General features: G+C 55.3%; 1 protein-coding gene across 2 annotated transcripts in view; it reads left to right on the forward strand.

Moving 5' to 3' along the window:
- The first annotated feature begins 370 nt into the window (after window positions 1-370).
- Window positions 371-20143, forward strand: part of Grm4 (glutamate metabotropic receptor 4) — an 85949-nt gene continuing 66176 nt past the window's right edge. The window contains exons 1-2 of one of the 2 annotated variants that reach the window (XM_048347945.1): window positions 9892-9898; window positions 13444-13455. In XM_048347945.1, coding sequence (XP_048203902.1) covers window positions 9893-9898; window positions 13444-13455 — 18 coding nt within the window. In that variant the 5' untranslated portion in view covers window position 9892. Of the gene's footprint in view, window positions 1263-9891; window positions 9899-13443; window positions 13456-20143 lie in introns of those variants that run through there. The other variant, XM_048347944.1, reaches the window with a different exon arrangement.

The following is a 20143-nucleotide window of genomic DNA, read 5'->3' on the forward strand; positions in this document are numbered from 1 at the left end:
CTTCTCCATACTGGGGTTGGGCCAGCCAGACTGGTTTCTTGCCATATCTGCCCTCTCCAGCCGTTTGTTCCCACAGCTCCTGGAGGGCTGGGGACCCCCAGCCTCGGAGGGCAGTGGGCACGAGCCCTGAGAAGTTTTCAAACGTGACCTAGTTTCTGCCTCCAGCTCTCCCATTTCAACCAGAGTTGAGCTGCAGCCTGGAGGAAACCAAGTCGAGGAGATTTATGGAGTCTTTGGCGATAACCTCCCTCTCCCAGGCTTCTGATGAGAGATCAGAATAGCTAATGTCTTCTCTGGGCTTGTGTTTGATAGTCTCTCTCTCTCTCTCTCTCTCTCTCTCTCTCTCTCTCTCTCTCTCTTCCTCTCTCAGGTCGGTAGGAGGAAAGGAGCTGTTTTCTGCTTGATGCCAAGATACGCCAGGCTAGAAGCGCCCTTCCCTTTCCACGGGCACCGGCCGCGAGTAGGCCTGCAGGCCGAGGGGCCAGGCCTCCAAGCTTTCCTGCAGCCCCGGCCTCTCCCTGCGGCCTGTGGGCCTGGGCTGTGCAGGCACCTGAGTGCTGTCCCAGTGCTGAAGTGGAGAAGGAGGAGGAGGAGGGAGAGAGCTCAGGCATGGTCTGCCCTGCTGGCCGCGCTCCACTGTCCTGCTGCTGAGACAGCCCTGCCCATGTGCAGCTGGGCTGTGGGAACAGTGGCCTGCCGGAGCTAGGAGGGAGGCCCACCGTTCATGGGCCTCTATGACTTTCGAGATGCCCGGAAAGAGAGGCTGGGGCTGGTGGTGGGCCCGGCTGCCCCTCTGCCTGCTCCTCAGCCTTCCTGGCCCCTGGGTGCCTGTCCTCGCGAAACCTAAGGGTCACCCCCACATGAACTCCATCCGCATAGACGGGGACATCACGTTGGGAGGCCTGTTCCCTGTGCACGGCCGGGGTGCGGAGGGCAAGGCCTGCGGAGAACTGAAGAAGGAGAAAGGCATCCACCGGCTGGAGGCCATGCTGTTCGCTCTGGACCGCATCAACAACGACCCGGACCTGCTGCCCAACATCACGCTGGGCGCCCGCATTCTGGACACCTGCTCGAGGGACACCCATGCCCTGGAGCAGTCACTGACCTTTGTGCAGGCGCTCATCGAGAAGGACGGCACGGAGGTCCGCTGCGGCAGCGGCAGCCCGCCCATCATCACCAAGCCTGAGCGCGTGGTGGGCGTCATCGGTGCTTCAGGGAGCTCAGTCTCCATCATGGTGGCCAACATCCTCCGCCTCTTCAAGGTCAGTGTCCGCTTGGCCTTGCGGGTGCTTCCACCAGCAATCTCGCTCTCCCCAGACCCTTCCTTCTTTCCCCATCCTACCACCAGGGGAGAAGTGAGGCCATTCCACGGCTCCTGTGGCCTGGCCTGAGTATGCACATGGCTGATGGGGGGCCACGAGCGGAGCCCCAGAACCCAGCTCTGGGTGCCGACCCTGGCCCTCCTCCGGGAAGAGCAGCAGGGCAGGTGGCAGAGGCAGAAAGACACGGAGAGACAGAGAGAAAGGTGGACGGATAGAAGGACAGACAGATAAAAAGGCTGAACAGAAATAGGCACGCCAGAGATTGCAGAGAGAAAATGCAAGACTTGTTTTGACATTGTTTTCAAATGATTGCAATTCCCAGGAAAGAGATGTTTTTCTTTTGGTGAGTGGAGGAAGCCTCCAGCGGCCCTCCCGCTCCACCCCGTGACTGCGGTTGGAGAACTTGCTTTGTGTGTTCAGTTTTTTGAATGGGGTGCGGCTGGCTGGGCCTGACGGGATGAAATGCAGGTGAGGAGGGGCTCACAGGCCGGGCCACGGGGCCTCTGGGTCTGGAGCCCAGCTGCTCCTTCCTCCTTCCCGCTGCCCTTCCTCCTCACACACCTTTCTCCCCATCCTCCCGGAGCCCCGCCCGGCCCCCCTCCACGAGCCTCTCCTCCTCTCTTCCGGGGGCAAGAGCTGCTGATTTGCAATTCAATTGGAGCCAAGTGCTTCGCTAAGCTGCTAAAACAACTGAAAGCTACTGGATAGAGAGAAAAACATTACAAGCATTTTACCAATTATTATGTGCCCGCTTTTCTCTCCCTGAGCCTGCCTTGTTTGCTCTGTGTGCGTCTGTGCGACAGCGTGTGAGAGAGATAATGGGAGAGGGAAGGGGAGGGACAGGGAAGCTGGCCAGTCCTTCACTCACCGTGGGGTCACTATCAGCCTCTCTCAGTCTCCAGATTGCAGAAGGCCGGGAGACTTTGCACCGTGCCGTGCAAGGAAGAGCCAGGCCCGGTCCTGCTCACCTGAGCTTTTCCAGGAATCTATTTGCCCAGATCCCAGTGTGCATCAGTGTGAGGGGCGTCTCTGGAGGCCAAGGTGGGGCCTCTGCCAGCGTGGGCATCAAGGGCCCTTTCCCCGAGTCTGGCTTTACCCGGTGATCTGGGTAGAATAATGTGGTTCTAGTTACAAATGGATGTATATGAAGAAAGCCGCATGGGTCCACGTGCTAAGAGGGACCCGGAGGCCTGCGGGGGAACTCTGTCCCTGCAGGGGACAGGGTGAAGCATCCCTGGGGCTTGGGAATGGGTGGCTGGTGGGTCGGGTCTCGCACTGAGGAGTGCAAGTGGACAGCTGGGGAGGACAGGCTGACCACGTGGGCCAAGGATGTCTGGGCTGGCTGAGTCATCCCTCCAGCTGCCTGGCCAGGCCTGCGAGGGAGGCAGCCTGGCGGCAGAGGGACCAGCCCCGGGCTCCCTGTCTGCCTCGGGGAAGGCCGCACTGCACAGGGGCTGCTGTGGCCCCCGCATGTGAGCTCTGCCTGCCAAGCTTAGAAGGATGGGGTAAAGCAGCCTGGCCCGGCAGGGCTGTCACATCAGTGCAAGTCCCTCCCACAAAGGAGGACCACTGTGATTTACTAGGACAGGCTCAAAGGCCACCTGCCTTGGTGTGTGTGTGTGTGTGTGTGTGTGTATATGTGTGTGTGTGTGTGTGTGACCTGACACACAGAGGCCCACAGTGGCCCCTCTGGGTATTAGGTGCTCAGAGTCACCAACAGTCCTCAGCTGTGACTTTTGTACCCTCTTCTCCTGGGATGGGGAAGGTGGGGTGGGGGAGGGGCCAGGGTTCCCTGCCAGGGCTCATAGGGACACCTGACTGTTTTTCTCCCTGGGCAGAAATGAACATGGTGAGCTGGGCATGGTGGCATATGCCCGTAATTCTAGTCACCCAGGAGGCACAGGTCAGGAGGTTCAAAGCTAGCCCGGACAAAACATTAACAAGGAATCCCAACCAACAAGCAGGGCATGGAGTGTTTGGCCCTCATCCCAGCTGCTTTGGAGTCAGGTAGGGATGTCACAGTCAGGGGCTGGCCCCAGGTAAAAGCTCAAGACCTTACCTGAAAAATAATGAAACAAGGGGCTGGGAATATGGTCTAGTGGCAAGAGTGCTTGCCTCATATACATGAGGCCCTGGGTTCGATTCCCCAGCACCACATATATAGAAAATGGCCAGAAGTGGCGCTGTGGCTCAAGTGGCAGAGTGCTAGCCCTGAGCAAAAAGAAGCCAGGGACAGTGCTCAGGCCCTGACTGACCCAGGCCCAGGACTGGCAAAAAAAAAAAAAATAAATAAAAAATAATGAAACAAGCCAGGCGCCAGAGGCTCAGGCCTATAATCCTAGCTACTCAGAAGGCTGAGATCTGAGGAGAGTGGTTTGAACCCAGCTCTGGCAGAAAAGCTCTTGAGACACTTATCTCCAATTTAACCACCAAAAAGCCATACATGGAGCTGTGTCTCAAGTGGTAGAGCACAAAAGCTCAAAGACAGTGCTCAGGCCCTGAGTTTAAGCCTCAGGACTAACACACACACACACACACACACACACACACACACACACACACACACACACACACACACCCCAAAAAGGGCAAAGCTGAAGTGGTCAAGTGCCTATCTAGCCAGCCCAAGGCCATGGAAACCCCAGTGCAGGAAAATTTCTTTGAAAGAAAAAAATAAAGAAATGAATGATGTAGCCTCTCTGAGTTGGGTCATAGTAATAGAGTGAATGGGCCAGAGGTCAGAGGGGTCAGAGACAGGACTAGAGGTAGAGGCCTGGGGAGCAGAGGGGGACCAGGGAGGCCTTGCTGAGGAGGGAGAGGAGGTAGGAACCCAGATGGCTGTGTGCTGCCTTCCCCGGTCCCTTTTAACAAGTGTTAATGGTCTGGGTTGGTGACAAGAGGCCTCCTCAATAATTAAACTGGTAGAAATGAGAGATGAGAGGCTGGGTGAGAAACTTAAAAGCCATTTACAGAGGCAAAAAGATTGTGCTTTGGAGAGGGAGGTCAGGGGCTGAGGGAAGGCACCTGAGGCCAGCAGGTGTCTGCTCCTCAGGGAGACACTGTCCCCAGCCCTGTGCCGGCAGCTGGGCTCGCGAGACAGTGCTCCCAGCTTCCCTTGTTCTGGAGGTGGATTTCTGGTGCCTCTTCCCGGAAAAAGACCTGGCGAAGGGGCTTGGGGTGGTGAGTGGGGGAGGGGAAGTTCACTTCCCGCCTGGATAAGTGCTAATGAGGTGCAGACAGGACCCGGTGGCATGAGCGCCACCCAGGAGTGTAAGGCTGCCAGGGGCTGACCCCCAGCCTGGAGATGTGGAGGCTGGGCTCTGATGACAGGGCAGGGCCCGAGTCACGGCCCCTGTCCACATGCCCGGTGCCCTCCACACCGCCACGGTGGCAATGCGTACTCCTGACTTCCGGCCCCCACCTCCCTGCGTCTTCAGTTGCCCCGGTTCTCTTTCTCCCAGGCCCAAGGGCAGAGCCGGCGCGGCCGCCCGCAGAGCCTGTGCAGTGCCATTCTGTGGGAGCACCCCAGGTTCCCGCGCCAGACGCGGTCTGAGCGCGGTTCCCTCGTCCACCACACTCGGCTCACCTCCGTATCAGTCGTTGAACCCCGATGTCAGTGTGGTCTTTTTTGTTTTGTTTTCTTTCTGAGACTAGCCAGTGTGGCGAGGGGAGGGGACCGAACAAACCGATGGAGCGGTTTCCCAAATCTGGACTTGTAAGAGCTGTCAGGAACCCAGAAACCCGTCTTTCTGACTTTGCAGTGGAGAGAAGTGGGGTCCACCCCGGGGAGGGTGCGGTGGTGCGCACTTCCAGTCTGGCCAGGGCCTGAGCATCTCATGCTTGCGGTGAGCGCCGAGCGAGGCCAGCACGGTGCCTGGCACACAGTCAGCCCACAGGAAATGTCAGGGCGCAGCTTGGGCTGGGCCTCAGCGTGAGAGACTCCACTCGTGCAGAAGAGCGTGGCGAGGGCGGGCAGCGACAGACGGTGACCTTTGAGGCGGATCCCAGAGAGTTCCCGCCATCTGCACTGGCTCCTGGCTGGCTTGGGGCACCGGCCGAGCGGCCGGCTTTGCTTTTGGACAGCAGCAGTGTTTCTGCGGTGGCCCGCGGGCACGGGAGGGAGGAGGAGTCTTGGGGCGGCTGCCCCGAGTCCTCACCTGGAGCACCGAGGAGGCTCTGTGGCTCAGGTGGCACCAGACTTCCTGTTGAGGACGTGGCTCTTGTGGCTGAAGAGTTTTTCACGGGTGGCTTAGCCAGGAGGAACTGTACACAGCTGTCTTTGTCTTTCCAGGTGCCCCCACCCCCCCAAAACAGTTACGTGTACTGCCTTCTTTATGCTCCTTGAAGATACCGCAGGGCCTCTAGGGCAAGAGGGCACAAGTGGGACTGACCTCTTGAGTCATCTCCATTGCCTGCCTTTCTACCCCCAGACAGAAAGATACCCAGGTGGATGTTCAGGCAGGCAGGCAACTCTGGAAGCCTGGGAGGGGATGTGGCTTGTGGGCTGGAGGCCTCCATCGATGATCTGCCCGCCATCCTCCCCTCCCCACCCTCCCCTCTTCACCTCTAACAAGCAGCGTGCCTTTCATTCTCTTCCCAGTGGGCTAACGCAGCATGTGTGTGTGTCTGGCTGACCCAGGCAGGTTGGGCAGGAAAAGGCGAATCCTGCTTTTTATTCAAATGGACCTTTCTGCGTGCCAGGGGGCTGCGCTGGGGCGAATCCAGGACACACAGGCCAGGCTTGCTTCACAGAGCCAGTGCTGCCGTGGGCAGTGATGGCCGGAAGGTATAGTGTCAGAAGGGCAAGGATACCCTTAAGTTCATTTTTGTTTCCCTCAGTGTGGAGAGGTCCTAACAGGTCCTGAGAGGCCACAGCCAGGCTGGGGTTCTTTCCTCCCTGTCCTCCAGGGCTGTGGTCCAGGGGAGGAGGGGCCGAGTTGGCCCTGTCAGGGAGGGCCTCCTCCCCATTCCTAGCTTAGATTCTGGAATCTGAGATTTAGAAATCCAGTGTGGCCCCATTCTAGTGCAATGGCAAGCAAGCAATGCTTAACCCCACGGGATGAGTTCTAGAAGACCAAAGGTTTGGGGGGGGGGGGGAGAGAGAGAGAGAGAGAGAGAGAGAGAGAGAGAGTGTTCTAGTACTCAGGCTTGAATTCAGGGCCTGGTGCTGTCCCTTAGCTTTTTTTTCTCAAGGTTAGTGCCTTACCACTTGAACCATACCTCTACTTCTGACGTTTTGGTAGTTAATTGGAGATAAGAGTCTCATGGACTTTCCTGCTTGGGCTGGCTTTGAACTTGATCCTCAGAGTAGTTAGGATTACAGGGGTGAGCCACTGGCGCCCAGCCCAACTGGTGTTTTGTTGCAAATAAAAACCATCGCATGAAGTGTCTCCATTGAGGGTCTTCTCCTTTCCATTGACATGCTTGTGTTTTTTATTATTTTGTGTGGAGGATGGAGCCCAGGGCCTTGAGCCTGCTAATACGCACACACTCTACTCCTGAGGCCCCTACCTAGCTCCCTTGATATATCTTGCAAATGATTCTAAGCATGTGGCAATTATAGCGAATACTGTAATGGACAACGCATACCTAGCACCTGGCCACATATTGATTCTTGCTCTAATAACATCCACACTTGTTTTTATCTTAGAACCTTGCAAATAGGATGAAAGGCCCCTTCCCTCCTTGTTTTTTTCCCCCAGTGCAACTGCTACTTGGTCCTGGAAGTGTTAGCTTACATCTATTTATTCCCATGGACTTGAAGAAATATCTAAATATAAATAATGTTTGGTTTTGTGTGCTTTAACTTGATACAAACAAGACCTTGCTCTATGCATTCTACTCCCCCCCCCACCTGACCCTGTGGTTTGTTGTTTCTTTTCCTGGCTGCATAGTGCTCCACAGCAGGATTCTGTCGCTGTGCATTTATGCATCCATCCTCCTGTGCAGGAGGACCTTCCTCGTGTTACAGATGTCCTTGTTGCAGAATAGAGTTGCGAGATTGTGGGAACATGCCTGCTGATGCTCCCGGGGGTTGGTGCCTTACTGCCCCCATCCTGTGCAGGGCACGGCGAGACCTGCTTCTGATCGGAATCCTCTTGGGCTCATTCATGCACAGGGTTTTCAGTGTACCTAGGCCTGCGTTACACAGCCTGCCAAGGGACTCACAGGGCATGGGGTCTTGTACCAAGCCCCTGGGGTCCTGGACTTCCATGTGGCCGTACCACTGTCCAGCTGTTTTTTTGGTTCCCTGGCGTCTTTGCTGGCTTACCACTCACTGGCTGTGAGCCTTTGGGGAAGTCCTGGGCTGTGTCCTCGTCTGTGAGCTGGGCAGGGTGTCAGCGGAGACTTCTGGTGGGAGGCTGGTGGTGGCTGACACTCAGGGGCTGTGATTGCCAGGTGAGGAACTTCCGGGGAGGGCGCACAGGGCATGAAGGCCTGGCCGTCACAAGCAGAGAGCTGTGCTGTGGGCAGAGGCTGCTGGACTGTGGGTGGCCACCTCCAGGGCAAGGATGCTGCAGGGGCAGGGGACCTGACAGGAGTCCCCTCCTCTGCCACAGTGGCTCCGCCAGGCCTCCAGGGCAGCTGGAAGGGGCTTTAGAGAACCGTCTAAGTGTGAGGGAATGTTAAGTGCCTTATAAGTACTTTGATTATTTTAAATAGCTTAAGTGGTTTTCCAAGATGGTCCTACGTATCCTGAGGACACAGATAGATGTAAAATCAATTAAGAAAGTCCAACACACCGAGGGGAGGGAAGTAGCCCCTCACCTGCTCCTGCCCCCACCCCTGCCAGGGCCCGTGCCATCTCCCTCCCCATGCTGCACGGAGCTCTGCTGGCCTCGGATCCTGCCTCCCTCCGGGCGTGTTGGGCTGCAAAGGCCTTGGGTGGATGGGAGACGGGCCTGAGAGGGTCTCCTTCGAGGACTCCTCTCCCTGCCTGGGCCTTTACCCAGCTGTCCCGGGGGCCTGGGGTGCTCGCTCCCCCCACATGGTCTCATAACTTACAGTTTACTGTTTAGTGCACTGTCCATTCCCACATGCCCAGGCTCCAGTACCCACCACGGCAGCCAGGGCAGGAGGGGCCCCAGGCACACCCGCCACGACCCCCTGTGACCTCAGGAAGTTCCAGTGCACAGGCCCCTTTTCTCTGTGAGGGTGCTTCCTGTCTTCCTTCATGGAGCCTGCTGGGCCACCATCCTGACCACCTTGTGCAGCCAGGCACTGGTCAGGGTGCAGATGTTTGTGGAATTTCCATAGACAAGGCCACCTCAGCCTTCCTGCCAGTGAGGGCAAGGGGTCCTGGTGCCTGGCAGTGGGGCTCCCGGCTCTGGGGCCAGCCGGGCAGGGCATGGCGGAGGCGGCTCTGGGCCCATCCCCACCTGGCCTCAGTAACCTGCATGGCAAGTCGGCGCAGGGTTTCCTGTTCCTTCCTTCTATGGATTTCCACAGAAGGCAGTGGGAAGGCCAGAAAGACTGTTTAAGGAAGAGGTGTCACTGTGAGGAAAGCCATGCCCATTACTGGCTCAGCGCCAGCTGGACACAGGTAGTAGGTACCCCGTTCAGCCGTGGGCGGCTGGCTCCCTGCTCATGAGGGGTCAGGTGAGTGGGTTTTGGGGCCTGTTCATATACTTGTCTATAGTTTGGTAAATTTTATTTAGTATCTGCTGATTTGCTATTGAACAAGGAGAGCTCTCCTCTTTTCCTTTTTCTTATTCCTGCTATTGAGACTGACTTCAAGGCCTTGCACTTGCTAGGAAGGTGTTGTACCACTTCAGCTGTGCCTCCAGTCCTCCTCATAGCTGTTGGTCTCCAGCTGGGTTCCTGTGTGGGTATTTGAAGTGTACCTTGGGATTCAATACTTGAGTGTAGCCCACAGTGTCTTGAACTTTTAGATTACAACTGTGGACAACTTCTGGGCATTTCTTAGAAGCTGTGGAGGGGACAGAGGAAGGGGCTGGTGGAGAATGTGAAAAGGGAAATCCTACAAGGCTTTTTTTTTCTTTGGTGCTGGTACAGGGGCTTAAACTCAGAGCTTGGGCACTGTCCCTAAATCTTTGTGCTCAAGGCTAGTGCTCTACCACTTTGAGCCACAGGACCATTTCTGGCTCTTTGGTGCTTAGTTGGAGATAAGACTCTCATAGACTTCCTGTCTGGGCTGGCTTTGAACCTCTATTCTCAGCCTCAGCCTTCTGAGGAGTTAGGATGACAGGCATGAGCCACTGGTGCCTGTCAGTCCAGAGAGTTCTTTATGGTCTTTCATAGTCACTCCTTGATCAAAATGGTCAGGGCACTGTCCTGTTTTACAGATGGGAATGCTGAGCCTCTGAGAAGTTAAGGGGGGTACAGGTCAGTTAGAAGCCCAGCCCTCTGTGTGCCTGGAAGCCATGCCCATGTGTTTTGGTCTCGTAGGTGCTTTCGGTCAGAGTTGGAAGGTGGCTGTTGAAGCGAGTCTGCAGGCTGGAGTCAGATCGGCCCTCTCCCTCTGACTGGGCACAGTCAGGCTCTGACTGCTGTGTGTGAGCAGCCTGATGTCCTCTGACTCCTTCCTGTTGTGGTTATAAAGAGCCAACATGTTGGTTGCAGGTCTGGAAGGAAACAGAAAAACATCAAGAAGCAAGTAGAAATTGCTCAATTATCCCCCTAGCCAGGGTGACAACCTTGATCCATTTGTGTATTTCCTCCAGGCCCTTCTGTGTAATTTACCAAGTCGATATGAAAACATCTATATGTTTCTGCAGCTAGTTGTTTGTCCACCTACTGTAGTGGTGAGCATCTTACAATCTCCTCAGACACTCCGTGAGGCACAGTGTTGGACGGCTCTGACCACCATTGGGGCATGGTGTCTTAGAGGTAACATGTCCCACGGGCTGGGAGGTGGTTTGGGTCTCAGCCAGCCTGCCTCTCTGTCCCTGAGCTTCTTTTTGCTCAAGGCTAGCACTCTGCAACTTAAGCCACAGTGCCACTGCCGGCCTTTTTTTTTTCTATATATGTGGTGCTGAGGAATCGAACCCAGGACTTCATGTATAGTAGACAAGCACTTTACCACTAGGCCATATTCCCAGCCTTCTTCCTTCTGCACTTTTTTGGTGAGAAGATATGACAATGCAGCCCTGCAGCCATGTGGGGTGCAGTAGGTGGGAGGCTCTAACTGGAGTAGTTATCTTGGAAAAGCCAGGTGCTCAGGTGGAGGGTGCGTGGGGAGGTGGCGTGGAGGAGTCAGAACCAGGTGTCCTGGCAGTGTGGAGGGGTCTAGGGCTCTGCTGAACCCAGGGCATGGAGGCTGAGATCTGAGGATCACAGTGCAAAGCCAGCTGGGGCAGGAAAGTTTGTGAGACTCTTCTCTCCAAGTAACCACCAGAAAACCAGAAGTGGTGCTGTGGCTCAAGTGGTAGAGCACTAGCTTTGAGCTGAAGAGCTCAGGGACAGTGCCCAGGCCCAGAGTTCAAGCCCCACAACAACAACAACAACAACAACAACAACAAATCCTTGGAGCCCCAGAAATTAAACGCAGAGATTTAAATCAAATCAAGCCTCTTGGCTGAGAGAGGGGTGGCAGGGGGCCAGGCTGGCAGGGAGGGCCATGGCCTCCTGAGCACCCATGGCTGTGGACAGGTGGCGGGTGTGGTAGGAGGGACCTGGAAGGAGGAGCTGGGAGCCCTGGGGGCTCCTATAGAGCCTGGCCCTCTGTGTCTGGTCATCTCAGGTTAATTCTTTCCCTCTGGCCCTGCCACGGGGGTGGGTTCTCCAGGCCACTCCCTACACGCCATCTGCTGGTCCTGAAGATGGTCCTGCGCCCCTCTCCCCCAAGTTTCTCAGTATAACTTACCCATAGGGAGATGCAGGCTGCGTAGGCACAACCTGTGAGGTTTTGTTTTGTTTTGTTTTTGGACATGGAGCTTGAACTCAGGGCCTGGTCACTGTCCCTAAGTTCTTTTGCTCAAGGCTAGCACTCTTATCACTTTGAGCCACAGCACCACTTCTGGTTTTATGGTGGTTAATTGGAGATAAGAGTCTCACAGCCTTTCCTGCCCTGATTGGTTTGGAACTGTGATGCTCAGATCTCAGCCTCCTGAGTAGCTAGGATTATAGGCATAAGCCACCAGCGCCTGGCTTTGTGTGCGTGCATGCGTATGTGTGTGTGTGTGTGTGTGTGTGTGTGTGCATGCATGCGTGTGCATGCGTGGGTGCTTGCCAGTAATAGGGCTTGAACTGGAACTCAGGGTCTTGAGCATTTCCTTAGCTTATTTGTTCAAGACTGGTGCTCTACAACTTGAGCCACACCCCCATTTCTGGCTTTTTGGTGATTAATTAGAGATAAGAGCCTCACAAACTTTCCTAGCCAGGCTGGCTTTGAACTGTGATCCTCGCATCTCAGCTTGCTGAGTAGCTAGGATGACAGGTTTGAGCCATAGACTCCTGGCTAAACTTTTGTGCTTTGATGCATGTAGGTATCTGAATGGCCATCAACACAATATCCTCAGAGTCTAGAAAGTTCCCTAGAGGCCTCAGGGACAGGGTCTCCTGCAGCCTGGCTCAGAGTGTGGGACCTGAGCTTCATTTGATGCCCACAGTGAATGCTTTCTGTCTGGTTCTTTGGCTCATTTGTGAGCCCAGCCCTGGGGCTGGGTGTGTTGATGGCTTGCTCTTTTTTCATGGCATTGTAGTATTCCATCATGCCATTTTATTTTGGTAGTTATCCATTCTGTTCCTGTTGGATATTTGAGCATGACGAGTGTTTGGCTATTATGAAAAACGCTGCTGTGGACATTGGTGAATGTGTCTTTCAGTGGAGGTAAGCGCTCATTTTTTTGTGAGTGTATTGTAGGTGGTGCTGTTGACTCCTCTGGTTATGTGAATGATGAGATTTAGATATTTTCCCAGAGTGGAACCTTCTAGCCATCTCTTCCTCTCTCTCTTTTGGCAGTATTGGCAGGTGCTATAGTACCTAAGCCATGCCTCCAGCCCCATTTTGCTTTGCTTTGATTATTCTTCTGTTAGGGTTTCCCACTTTTCACCCAGGACTGGCTTGGAACTGCAGTCCTCCTACTAATAGCTTGCTCCCTGGCTAGGGTAGCAGACACATGCCACCATGACCAGTTTGTTTATCACCATGGAGTCTCTTTGCCTGGGCTGGCCTTGAGTCACACTTTTTCTGATCTGTGCTTCTTGAGGATCTGGGATTGTAGGCATGCTGCTTCTCCAGGCCCTGACCATCTCTGCTTCTGGACTTCCTATATGCTGTCTTCCACCATCTTGATAGATGCCACTGGGGCTCTCTGGGGGTCAGCTTCACAGACAGGGGGGTCTGTCTTCTTCCCTGCCTTGCCCTCCAGTGCTTGGAAGGTAGTAGGGGCTTAGTAAAACGTATGGCCGGCTTGATGTGGTGTGTGCTAGGACTCTCATGGAGATTATTTGGTGCAAGTGGTCAGCCAGGAGGTGGGTATCACTGGCTCCATTGTGCAGGCGGGGAAACTGAGGCTCAGTGGAGGCCCCAGGACCCCAGCACTGCCTGTCTCTGAAGCCTGTGCTCATTTCAGGATCCAGACGGCAATGTTGTAGTTCCTTGCTCTTTTTCAGCTCGCCCACTGTGATTTCACTCGGCCTCATATTCCATTCCGGGGGCTGTTGGATTAAATCCCATGGTGCCCCAGTTAGCTTGTGGTCCAGACAGTACCGGAAGGATCTGCCAGCTTTTGCCATTCTGAGCCAGGGCCCCGGAAAGGGCGATCCAGGCTGGGGTGGGTGGTGAGGCAGGAAACCCACTCACACACACTGTCTCTCTCTTGGTATGGCTGAGGGTTGTACACATTGTCATCTTTTCAAAGTCCCGGTACACTGATTGAGACCATCTCTTGGGGGCAGAGCCTCTCCACTGTCATTTTGCATTTTCTGGGTGAAAACTGGGGTGGGGGAGAGAGAGAGATTGAGAGAAAGAGAAAGAGGGAGAGGGAGAGGGAGAGATGTGATGTGTCTGAATTCCTCCTTGACCCTGAAGATCAAAGTGAGGAGTTTGAACTGCTGCCTCTGGCCGTGGCCTGTCGTATTTTAGGGAGACTCTCTGTGGGTGGAGGAGTGGAATCAGGCCCACCACAGCCAGTACAGCCCCTCCGGGAAGCTAGAGAGGCTGTTTCAGGTCATTGATTGACTAAGTGGTCCACGAGAAGTCTGGAAGGTCTGTGGTGTCTTGAGGCTGCCTCTGAGTTGCATGCAGTTCACGGTGGATGCCCCAGGCTGCTGTCCAGGGTCCTGACTGATGTGGGCGTGGCCTGGGAGGCAGGGCCCGCCCACAGAGCCCTGGGGCGGGCTGTGCAGCCTGTGCAGCCTGAAGTCTCTCTGGTTCACGGTGGTGGGGGCTGGGCATGGGCCAGGCAGACGATGTGTGTGCCTTGATATTTTCATTGAAGCCCGGAGACATGGTTGCTCTCTCAACTGTGCTAACAATGTACAGAATAAATAATTCAGTCATGGCTGTGTTGTGCCTGCTGTCTTGGCCCGTGGGGGCAGCCACACATGTGCATCAAGGCCCAGGGGCTGCAGTGAGGGGCTGTCTGTATGGAGGCAGAGACTTGCTGGTTTAACAGGACCCTGGCCACCTCTCATCCCCTGAATATCCATTTTCTCCCAGGCAATCCCTGCAGAGAGGGTTGCAGAATGTGGAACCAACCTTTGTAAGCAGCGATTAAGTGGCACTCAAAGGTCCATTTGTCCTCAGAGCAGCCTAAAATGCCAGCAACCTGGAGGCAGGGACCCCCTTAACGGGCCCGTGTCCAGGGCTGTGTTTGATGCAGCAAATGTTTATGGTGCTTGAAGCTTGTGCAAGAGAACAGAGCATGTGGAAGGGTGGGAGAGACTGCCCAAGTGAATAGTTCTGAGTAGTCCCTGGGTGAGGAGGTGTGGCTTGCACATGAGTAGTCCCCACTCCACGTAGGATGAGGAGGGCTGGGTGGAGGTGCACGGCCAGGTCTGGGGGTTCAGAGGAGAGCGAGAGAGCAGTTTTGCTTGGTGTGTATGGGTGTGGGCTTCCAGGAGGAGGTGGCTGGTTTTCTGCACTAAAGACAGAGCCATGGTACTTCTCTCGGTTGCAAGAGGGCCCTGGGATGAGAGAATGACTAGGAGACTGACAAACAGTCCAGTTTGGGGGCCATGCTGACCCACCATAATGTATCTCATTCATTCATTCATTCACTTATTCATTTGTTCATTCATTCATTCGTTTGTTCATTCAGCAACGAAGTAGCTGGTCAATGTTTTATGAAGCAGATGTTGGGATGGGCTGTGGATACAGCAGGGAGCAAAGAACTTTCCAGATGGGGTGAGGACAGTGAACACAGCAACGGTTCAAGTGGACATAGGTGCTTGGGAGGGAAATGGCATGGGGCTAGGGGTTAGAGAATGGGGCAGCAGGGAAGCTGCTCTTGTGGCCAATAGGGGTGCCCTGGGGAAGGGACACTTGAAGTAGACCCAGGTGAGTGAGGAAGGGAGTCAGAAGGCTGGGTGGTGCTTCAGATGCAGGGTATAGTCAATGCAAAGATCCTGAGGCAGACACATGCTTGGCCCTCTGAGAAATAGCAGAAAGTTGTTTAGGGAGGAGGGGACAAGGTGGCAAGAGTGGGTCAGCAGGGCCTTATGAGACCTGAGGCAGACTTTTTTTTTTAAAGAGGACATTTATTTATTTATTTATTTATTTATTTATTTATTTATTTAGCCAGTCCTGGGGTGTGGACTTAGGGCCTGAGCACTGCCCCTGGCTCCTTTCTGCTCAAGGCTAGCACTCTGCCACTAGAGCCACAGCACCACTTCTGACCTTTTCTGTGTATGTGGTGCTGAGGAATGGAACCCAGGGCTTCATGCATCCAAGGCGAGCACTCTACCGCCAAGCCACACTCCCAGCCCCCTAAGGCAGACTTTGACTCCAGGCACAGTGGAGCCATCAGAAGGTGTTAAGCAGAGAGTGACATAATTAGATTTATTATTTAAAAAAAATTTTATTCTTTGCCAGTCCTGGTGCTTGAACGTGGCCTAGGCGCTGTCCCTGACCTTCAAGATTCGTGCTCTGCCACTTGAGTCACAATGCCGCTTTCAGCTTTTTCTGAGTAGTTTATTGGAGATAAGAGTCTCATGGATTTTCCTGCCCAGGCTGGTTTTGAACCATGATCCTCCGATCTCAGCCTCCTGAGTACCTGGGATGCTAGGTGTGAGCCACTGGTGCCTGGTTAGATTTATGTATTGTTTGCCTATTGTTACTGTTATGCCTATTTTTTGAGACTAGGCCTCATTGCGTCACCCAGGGTAGCCTCAGACTCATGATCCTCCAGCCTCAGCCTTCTAAGTGCTAGGTTTACAGGCGTGTGCCACACCAGTTCAGATTCACATTCTGCAGATGCTGACCTTCCTAGGGGGTCATAAGCTCCACAGGAAACAGCAGTGGAGGCTCCCAGAGGCTTTGCAGCTCAACAGAACTCCTATCTCCTCAGAGCTAGGACTTTCGGATGCCACCCATGGCCCACTCTGGGCCTCCGTTTCCCTCCCCTGTAACGTTAGGCATCTGGACAGATGTCTTCCTCTCGGGGCTGACGTGAGGTTGATGTGGGGAGTGAAAACCGAATTTCCAGAAGGCTCTGGAACCCACGGAATCATCAGTTAGGGGCCTGAGATTCCCAAAGGTGGCTCTAGTTGAAAACATTCAAGGCTTCGAAAGTTCCAGGGAAGAAAAATAGGGGGCGTTCCCAGAGCCAGGGGTGGGGAGACCCTGGGAGGCAGGCCACTCTGGGCTGAGGAGGTGACTCCTGCTCTCACAGGAAATCTCAGCTCCTCCTCCAGTGCCTTCCCACCAGTAGGCTGGGGGCCCCCCTGGACACTGCTTCCAGAGGCCTCATGGGGGCGGGGGGGAGATTGTCTGTCCATCTTTCACACTTAGGCCCATGGCTGTCCCCAGAGGAAACTGGAGGTCATCCACCCCCATCAGTATGGCTCAATAACAGGGACCTCCCCCGTTTGTCTTGGGGTAAGTGGCTGGAGTACTGCCCTTCCTGTTGATGTGAACTGGGGCTGTGCTAATCGAGGGGTTCCTCCTGGGGACCCCTCTGCCGATGTGGGGCGTGGAGGCACCGTGGCTGTCAGCCAGCAGTGATGGAGTTGTAGAGGAGCCGTGGCCTCCCCAGGCGGGGACAGGAGGGAAAGAAGGGCCTGTTTAATTTAATTCTGTGTTTTATCGCTTGTTGGATAAATAACCTTCATTAAGATGGAAGGTGGGGGGATGGACCAGGAGAAGTTTGATTAATTTCTAGCTGGTCTCTCATTTGTTAATTTTCTCCCTGTTCAGCAGGATCATTTAAACAAATCACCCAGCTGCTCTCTCCTCCCTGGGTAGGAGGAGCAGAGTACTCGCGGAGTGATGGGCCCCCTTCCCACGAGCTATTTCTGAGAAGGGCCCCTGTTTATTGCTGAGGGGCCCCAAGTCCCAGAGCTTGGTAGAAGGTCCAGGCAGTGGAGACATGGGCAGGTGCGGCTGGCCCATGGCATGTTGGGCAGGCCATGACCAGGGCTTGGAGCCTGAGGAGAGGGCCTGGGGGGGTGGGGTGGTCCAGGGGGCAGGCGGTCTTTGGACATGACAGGCAAGATGTAGCCTCTGGGCTTCCCGGCGCTGACCCAGAACCTATGCCTCCAGACCTCCACCCAACCCACAGGCTCCCTCCCGGACAACGCCATTCAGTTCCTCCCCACCCACTAGCTTGGGCCCTCTGCTCTGCCCAGCCAGGCTGTGTCTCCTGCTGCCCAGGAAAGGGTCCCCTGCTGGGTGCTATGGAGTGCTTGTCAGCACACACACTGCTCACAGGGCTGTTGTCTTCTAACCACTTGTCTTGCTGGGCAAAGGGTGGTAAGATTTTTTTGGGGGGGTTCTGAAACCTTTGTATTTCCTCCTCAAATGCAGCCAATGCTGTCCCCATCCTTCCTGAGTCCGTGTGTACATGCCCAGTTGTATGTGCAGAGTATTTGTATGGAATGGGTGTGCACAGGGTGTGGTGTGTGTGTGATAGGTAGTGTGTGTGAGTGCACAATCAAGGGCATCTCTCACTAGGGGCCCTGTGAGCCTGTGTCCAGGAAGCCCGTGTGGGACCCCGGGAGAGCCCCACCATGTGTGTGCACACAGAGAGCTCAGGCTCCTGAGTGTGTGTGTGGTGTATGTCAGCAGACGTCCTGCCAGCTAGTGGCATGGCTCAGCCTGGATGCATATCCATGGGCGTCATCTCTTCTCTGGCCTCTGCACCCCCAGCCAATGCTGATGGGGTGTCTGTGTTTACATTGCCTGGGAGACACGTCTCCATCTCCACTTGCTCCTGGCTGCCTGCAGGGCACAGGACTCCTCTGGAGAAATGCCTCCTGTGGCCTCTCGACTCTGTCATCCCCAGTCTGCCCTGGGACCTGCTGTGTCCTCCTCTGCAGGCCTGAGCTGGAGAAATGACAGGCGGAGGAGAGCTGGTAGGAAAGACGATGGCCAGGAGGCCTGGGCAAGGAGACATGAGTATCCTGTGTCTTCAGCCCTCATGATTCACAGGTTATGGGTACTGCCAGGTCTATGCCCAAAGTGTGTGTGTGTGTGTGTGTGTGTGTGTGTGTGTGTGTGTGCATGTGTGTATGTGTGTGTGAGAGAGAGAGAGACTGGCAAGGTAAGGGGATATGCAGTGGTGGTGACTCTATGTGAGATGTTCAGTACCCACTTCTCCAAGAGGAGATGTCTGATGGAGAGGGGAAGGGAGCAAGGGGAAGGTGTCCCGTGTGCACAGGCCCAGACTTGGGTGCCCAGGGCTGGTCTGGGCAGCCGTTGTGGCAGGGCAGGGAGTGGGGTTAGTAAGAGCTAATCTCAGCAGGGGTTGATATAGGGCTAGGTTTTCCTTTGAGGTGGGAGATCACGCTTCTACATGGTGGTGGTCTGGCTGGCGGCATGCCCACCTGTGTCCATGGTACGTCTACGTGTGCTCAGGGGTGGGCCTAGACTGCCCAGAACAGGCTGGGTGGCCTGGTGGGGCTGAAGACAAACAAGGAGAGGAAAGATGGATCTGACTGGGATCCTCTGGCTGCCAGATGGGAATGGACTGGGTAGGTGTGGGGGGGGGGGTGGTATGTATGGGAGGCAAAAGGCCAGAGCTGAGGCCAGGCAGCCAAGCGCTCATCCAGCAGGAGGACCTGGTGGAGTCCTGGCTGCATTCAGTCAAGTTTTCAAAGTAGAGCCAACACCACGTGTTGATAAATCAGGTTAGGGCTGTGTGAAGGTCAGGGGCGTGGCCAAGCTCAGGCCTGAGGGGGAGGGGCTAGTACAGGGGCCCTTCTCAGCCTGTAGCCTCTGGCCTGTGGCTTCGGAGATCAGCCTTACCCCTGCTTGTTCTGAGCTGTTCCTTGGGGGCCATGGGGGGTCCTCAAATGGGCAGGAGCACCCCCAGTCTGCTTGATTCCTTTTGGGCATCCTGAGCTGTACGTAGCCCGTGAAACCATTGGGCAGCCTGCCATAGCCTGGGGAGTGAGTGGCCAGGCAGGCAGTGGGGGTGCAGAGCCTGGTAACCAGGGCAGAGCTGGGATAAACGCAGGAGGCCGAGGAGGGCCTGCCTGGGTCAGATGCTGCTGGAGGGCCGTGCGTGGGTGTGTGGAGGATGGTTGGGGGCTGGGCTCTGAGCCCCACAGGACGGTTTGGCATCTTGCGGGGGGACCGCCCTCCTGGCCTGGCCTGCAGGACGGAGCCATCTTTTGATCTGGCTTTGGCTCTCCTTTTCCTCCCAGGGCTCCGGGCTCCTTTCCCCGGTGGGACCCGCAGAGCCTCCGTGGGGCGTTCTTCCTACCCTATCTGCCTGGGCGGCCAGCCTGGCTCTGGCCTGGCTGTGATATAAATTACTCAGAGTGATGGGGATGTGACTTTTATCGGTTCATGTGTTCAATAATGTTAATACATCCCATTATATCATATTATATTAATACAGTGCAATATATTACACACAGCACAGCACATTAACTTGCCTTGGGAGAGCACTGGGCAGACATCTCGGTTAATTTTCTCTCCGGCTGGCCACGCCTCCACCACTGGCTCTGCGGGCAAAGTGGTCATCAGGACGTGCACACGATTACCTTCCGCCCTGCCCCTGCCTGCTGCGGCCTGTGGGAAGCTTTGGGTTTTGTCGAAGAGGCCTGTGCAGGTTACTACCACTTGTGGAGCCCTCCTCTGCCCCTTTCTTGGCACGTGGCGGGGGTCTGTAAGCCCCCACTGAACAGACGCAGGCAATGGAGATGCAGAGCCTTGAAGCAGAGTACCCAGGGGATGTGGTGGGGAAGGGCCAGGGGCAAGGACTCCTGACCCTCATCCTGGCTGCTTCCCAGGGGAGGGAATAGTGTAGGCCAAGGACAGGGTACTGGAGCTAGACAGACCTGGGTTCAAATCCTGCCTGGCCCCTTATTGTGTGATTTTTGCGTTGTATTTTCCTGGGCCCATCTCTCATCTTCAAATGGGATGTTGGAGTTCTGCAGCTATCGTGGGAGGAGTGGAGGGGATGGTGCCTGTGAGAGGCTTAGCACAGTTGGTCCTGGCAGAGTCACCTGGAACATCACTTTATGTGGCTGTCAGGACTGCCTGTCCCAGGCACAGCTGGGACTGTCCCCACCCATACTTTTGTCCTTCCCTCATCTGGACTTGGCTGGTGCCCGGTGCTGTAGGGGTTCTGGTCCCAGGGCATCGTGGGGAATGAAGGCCTCGATGCTGGGGGACCCTAGGTGAGTTCCTCATCTCTCGGGCTCTTGCTGGGCTTCTTCACTCAAGATGGGCGCTCTACCACTTGAGG

This window comes from Perognathus longimembris, chromosome 6 (genome assembly GCF_023159225.1).
Source record: "Perognathus longimembris pacificus isolate PPM17 chromosome 6, ASM2315922v1, whole genome shotgun sequence".
Taxonomy (NCBI): domain Eukaryota; kingdom Metazoa; phylum Chordata; class Mammalia; order Rodentia; family Heteromyidae; genus Perognathus; species Perognathus longimembris.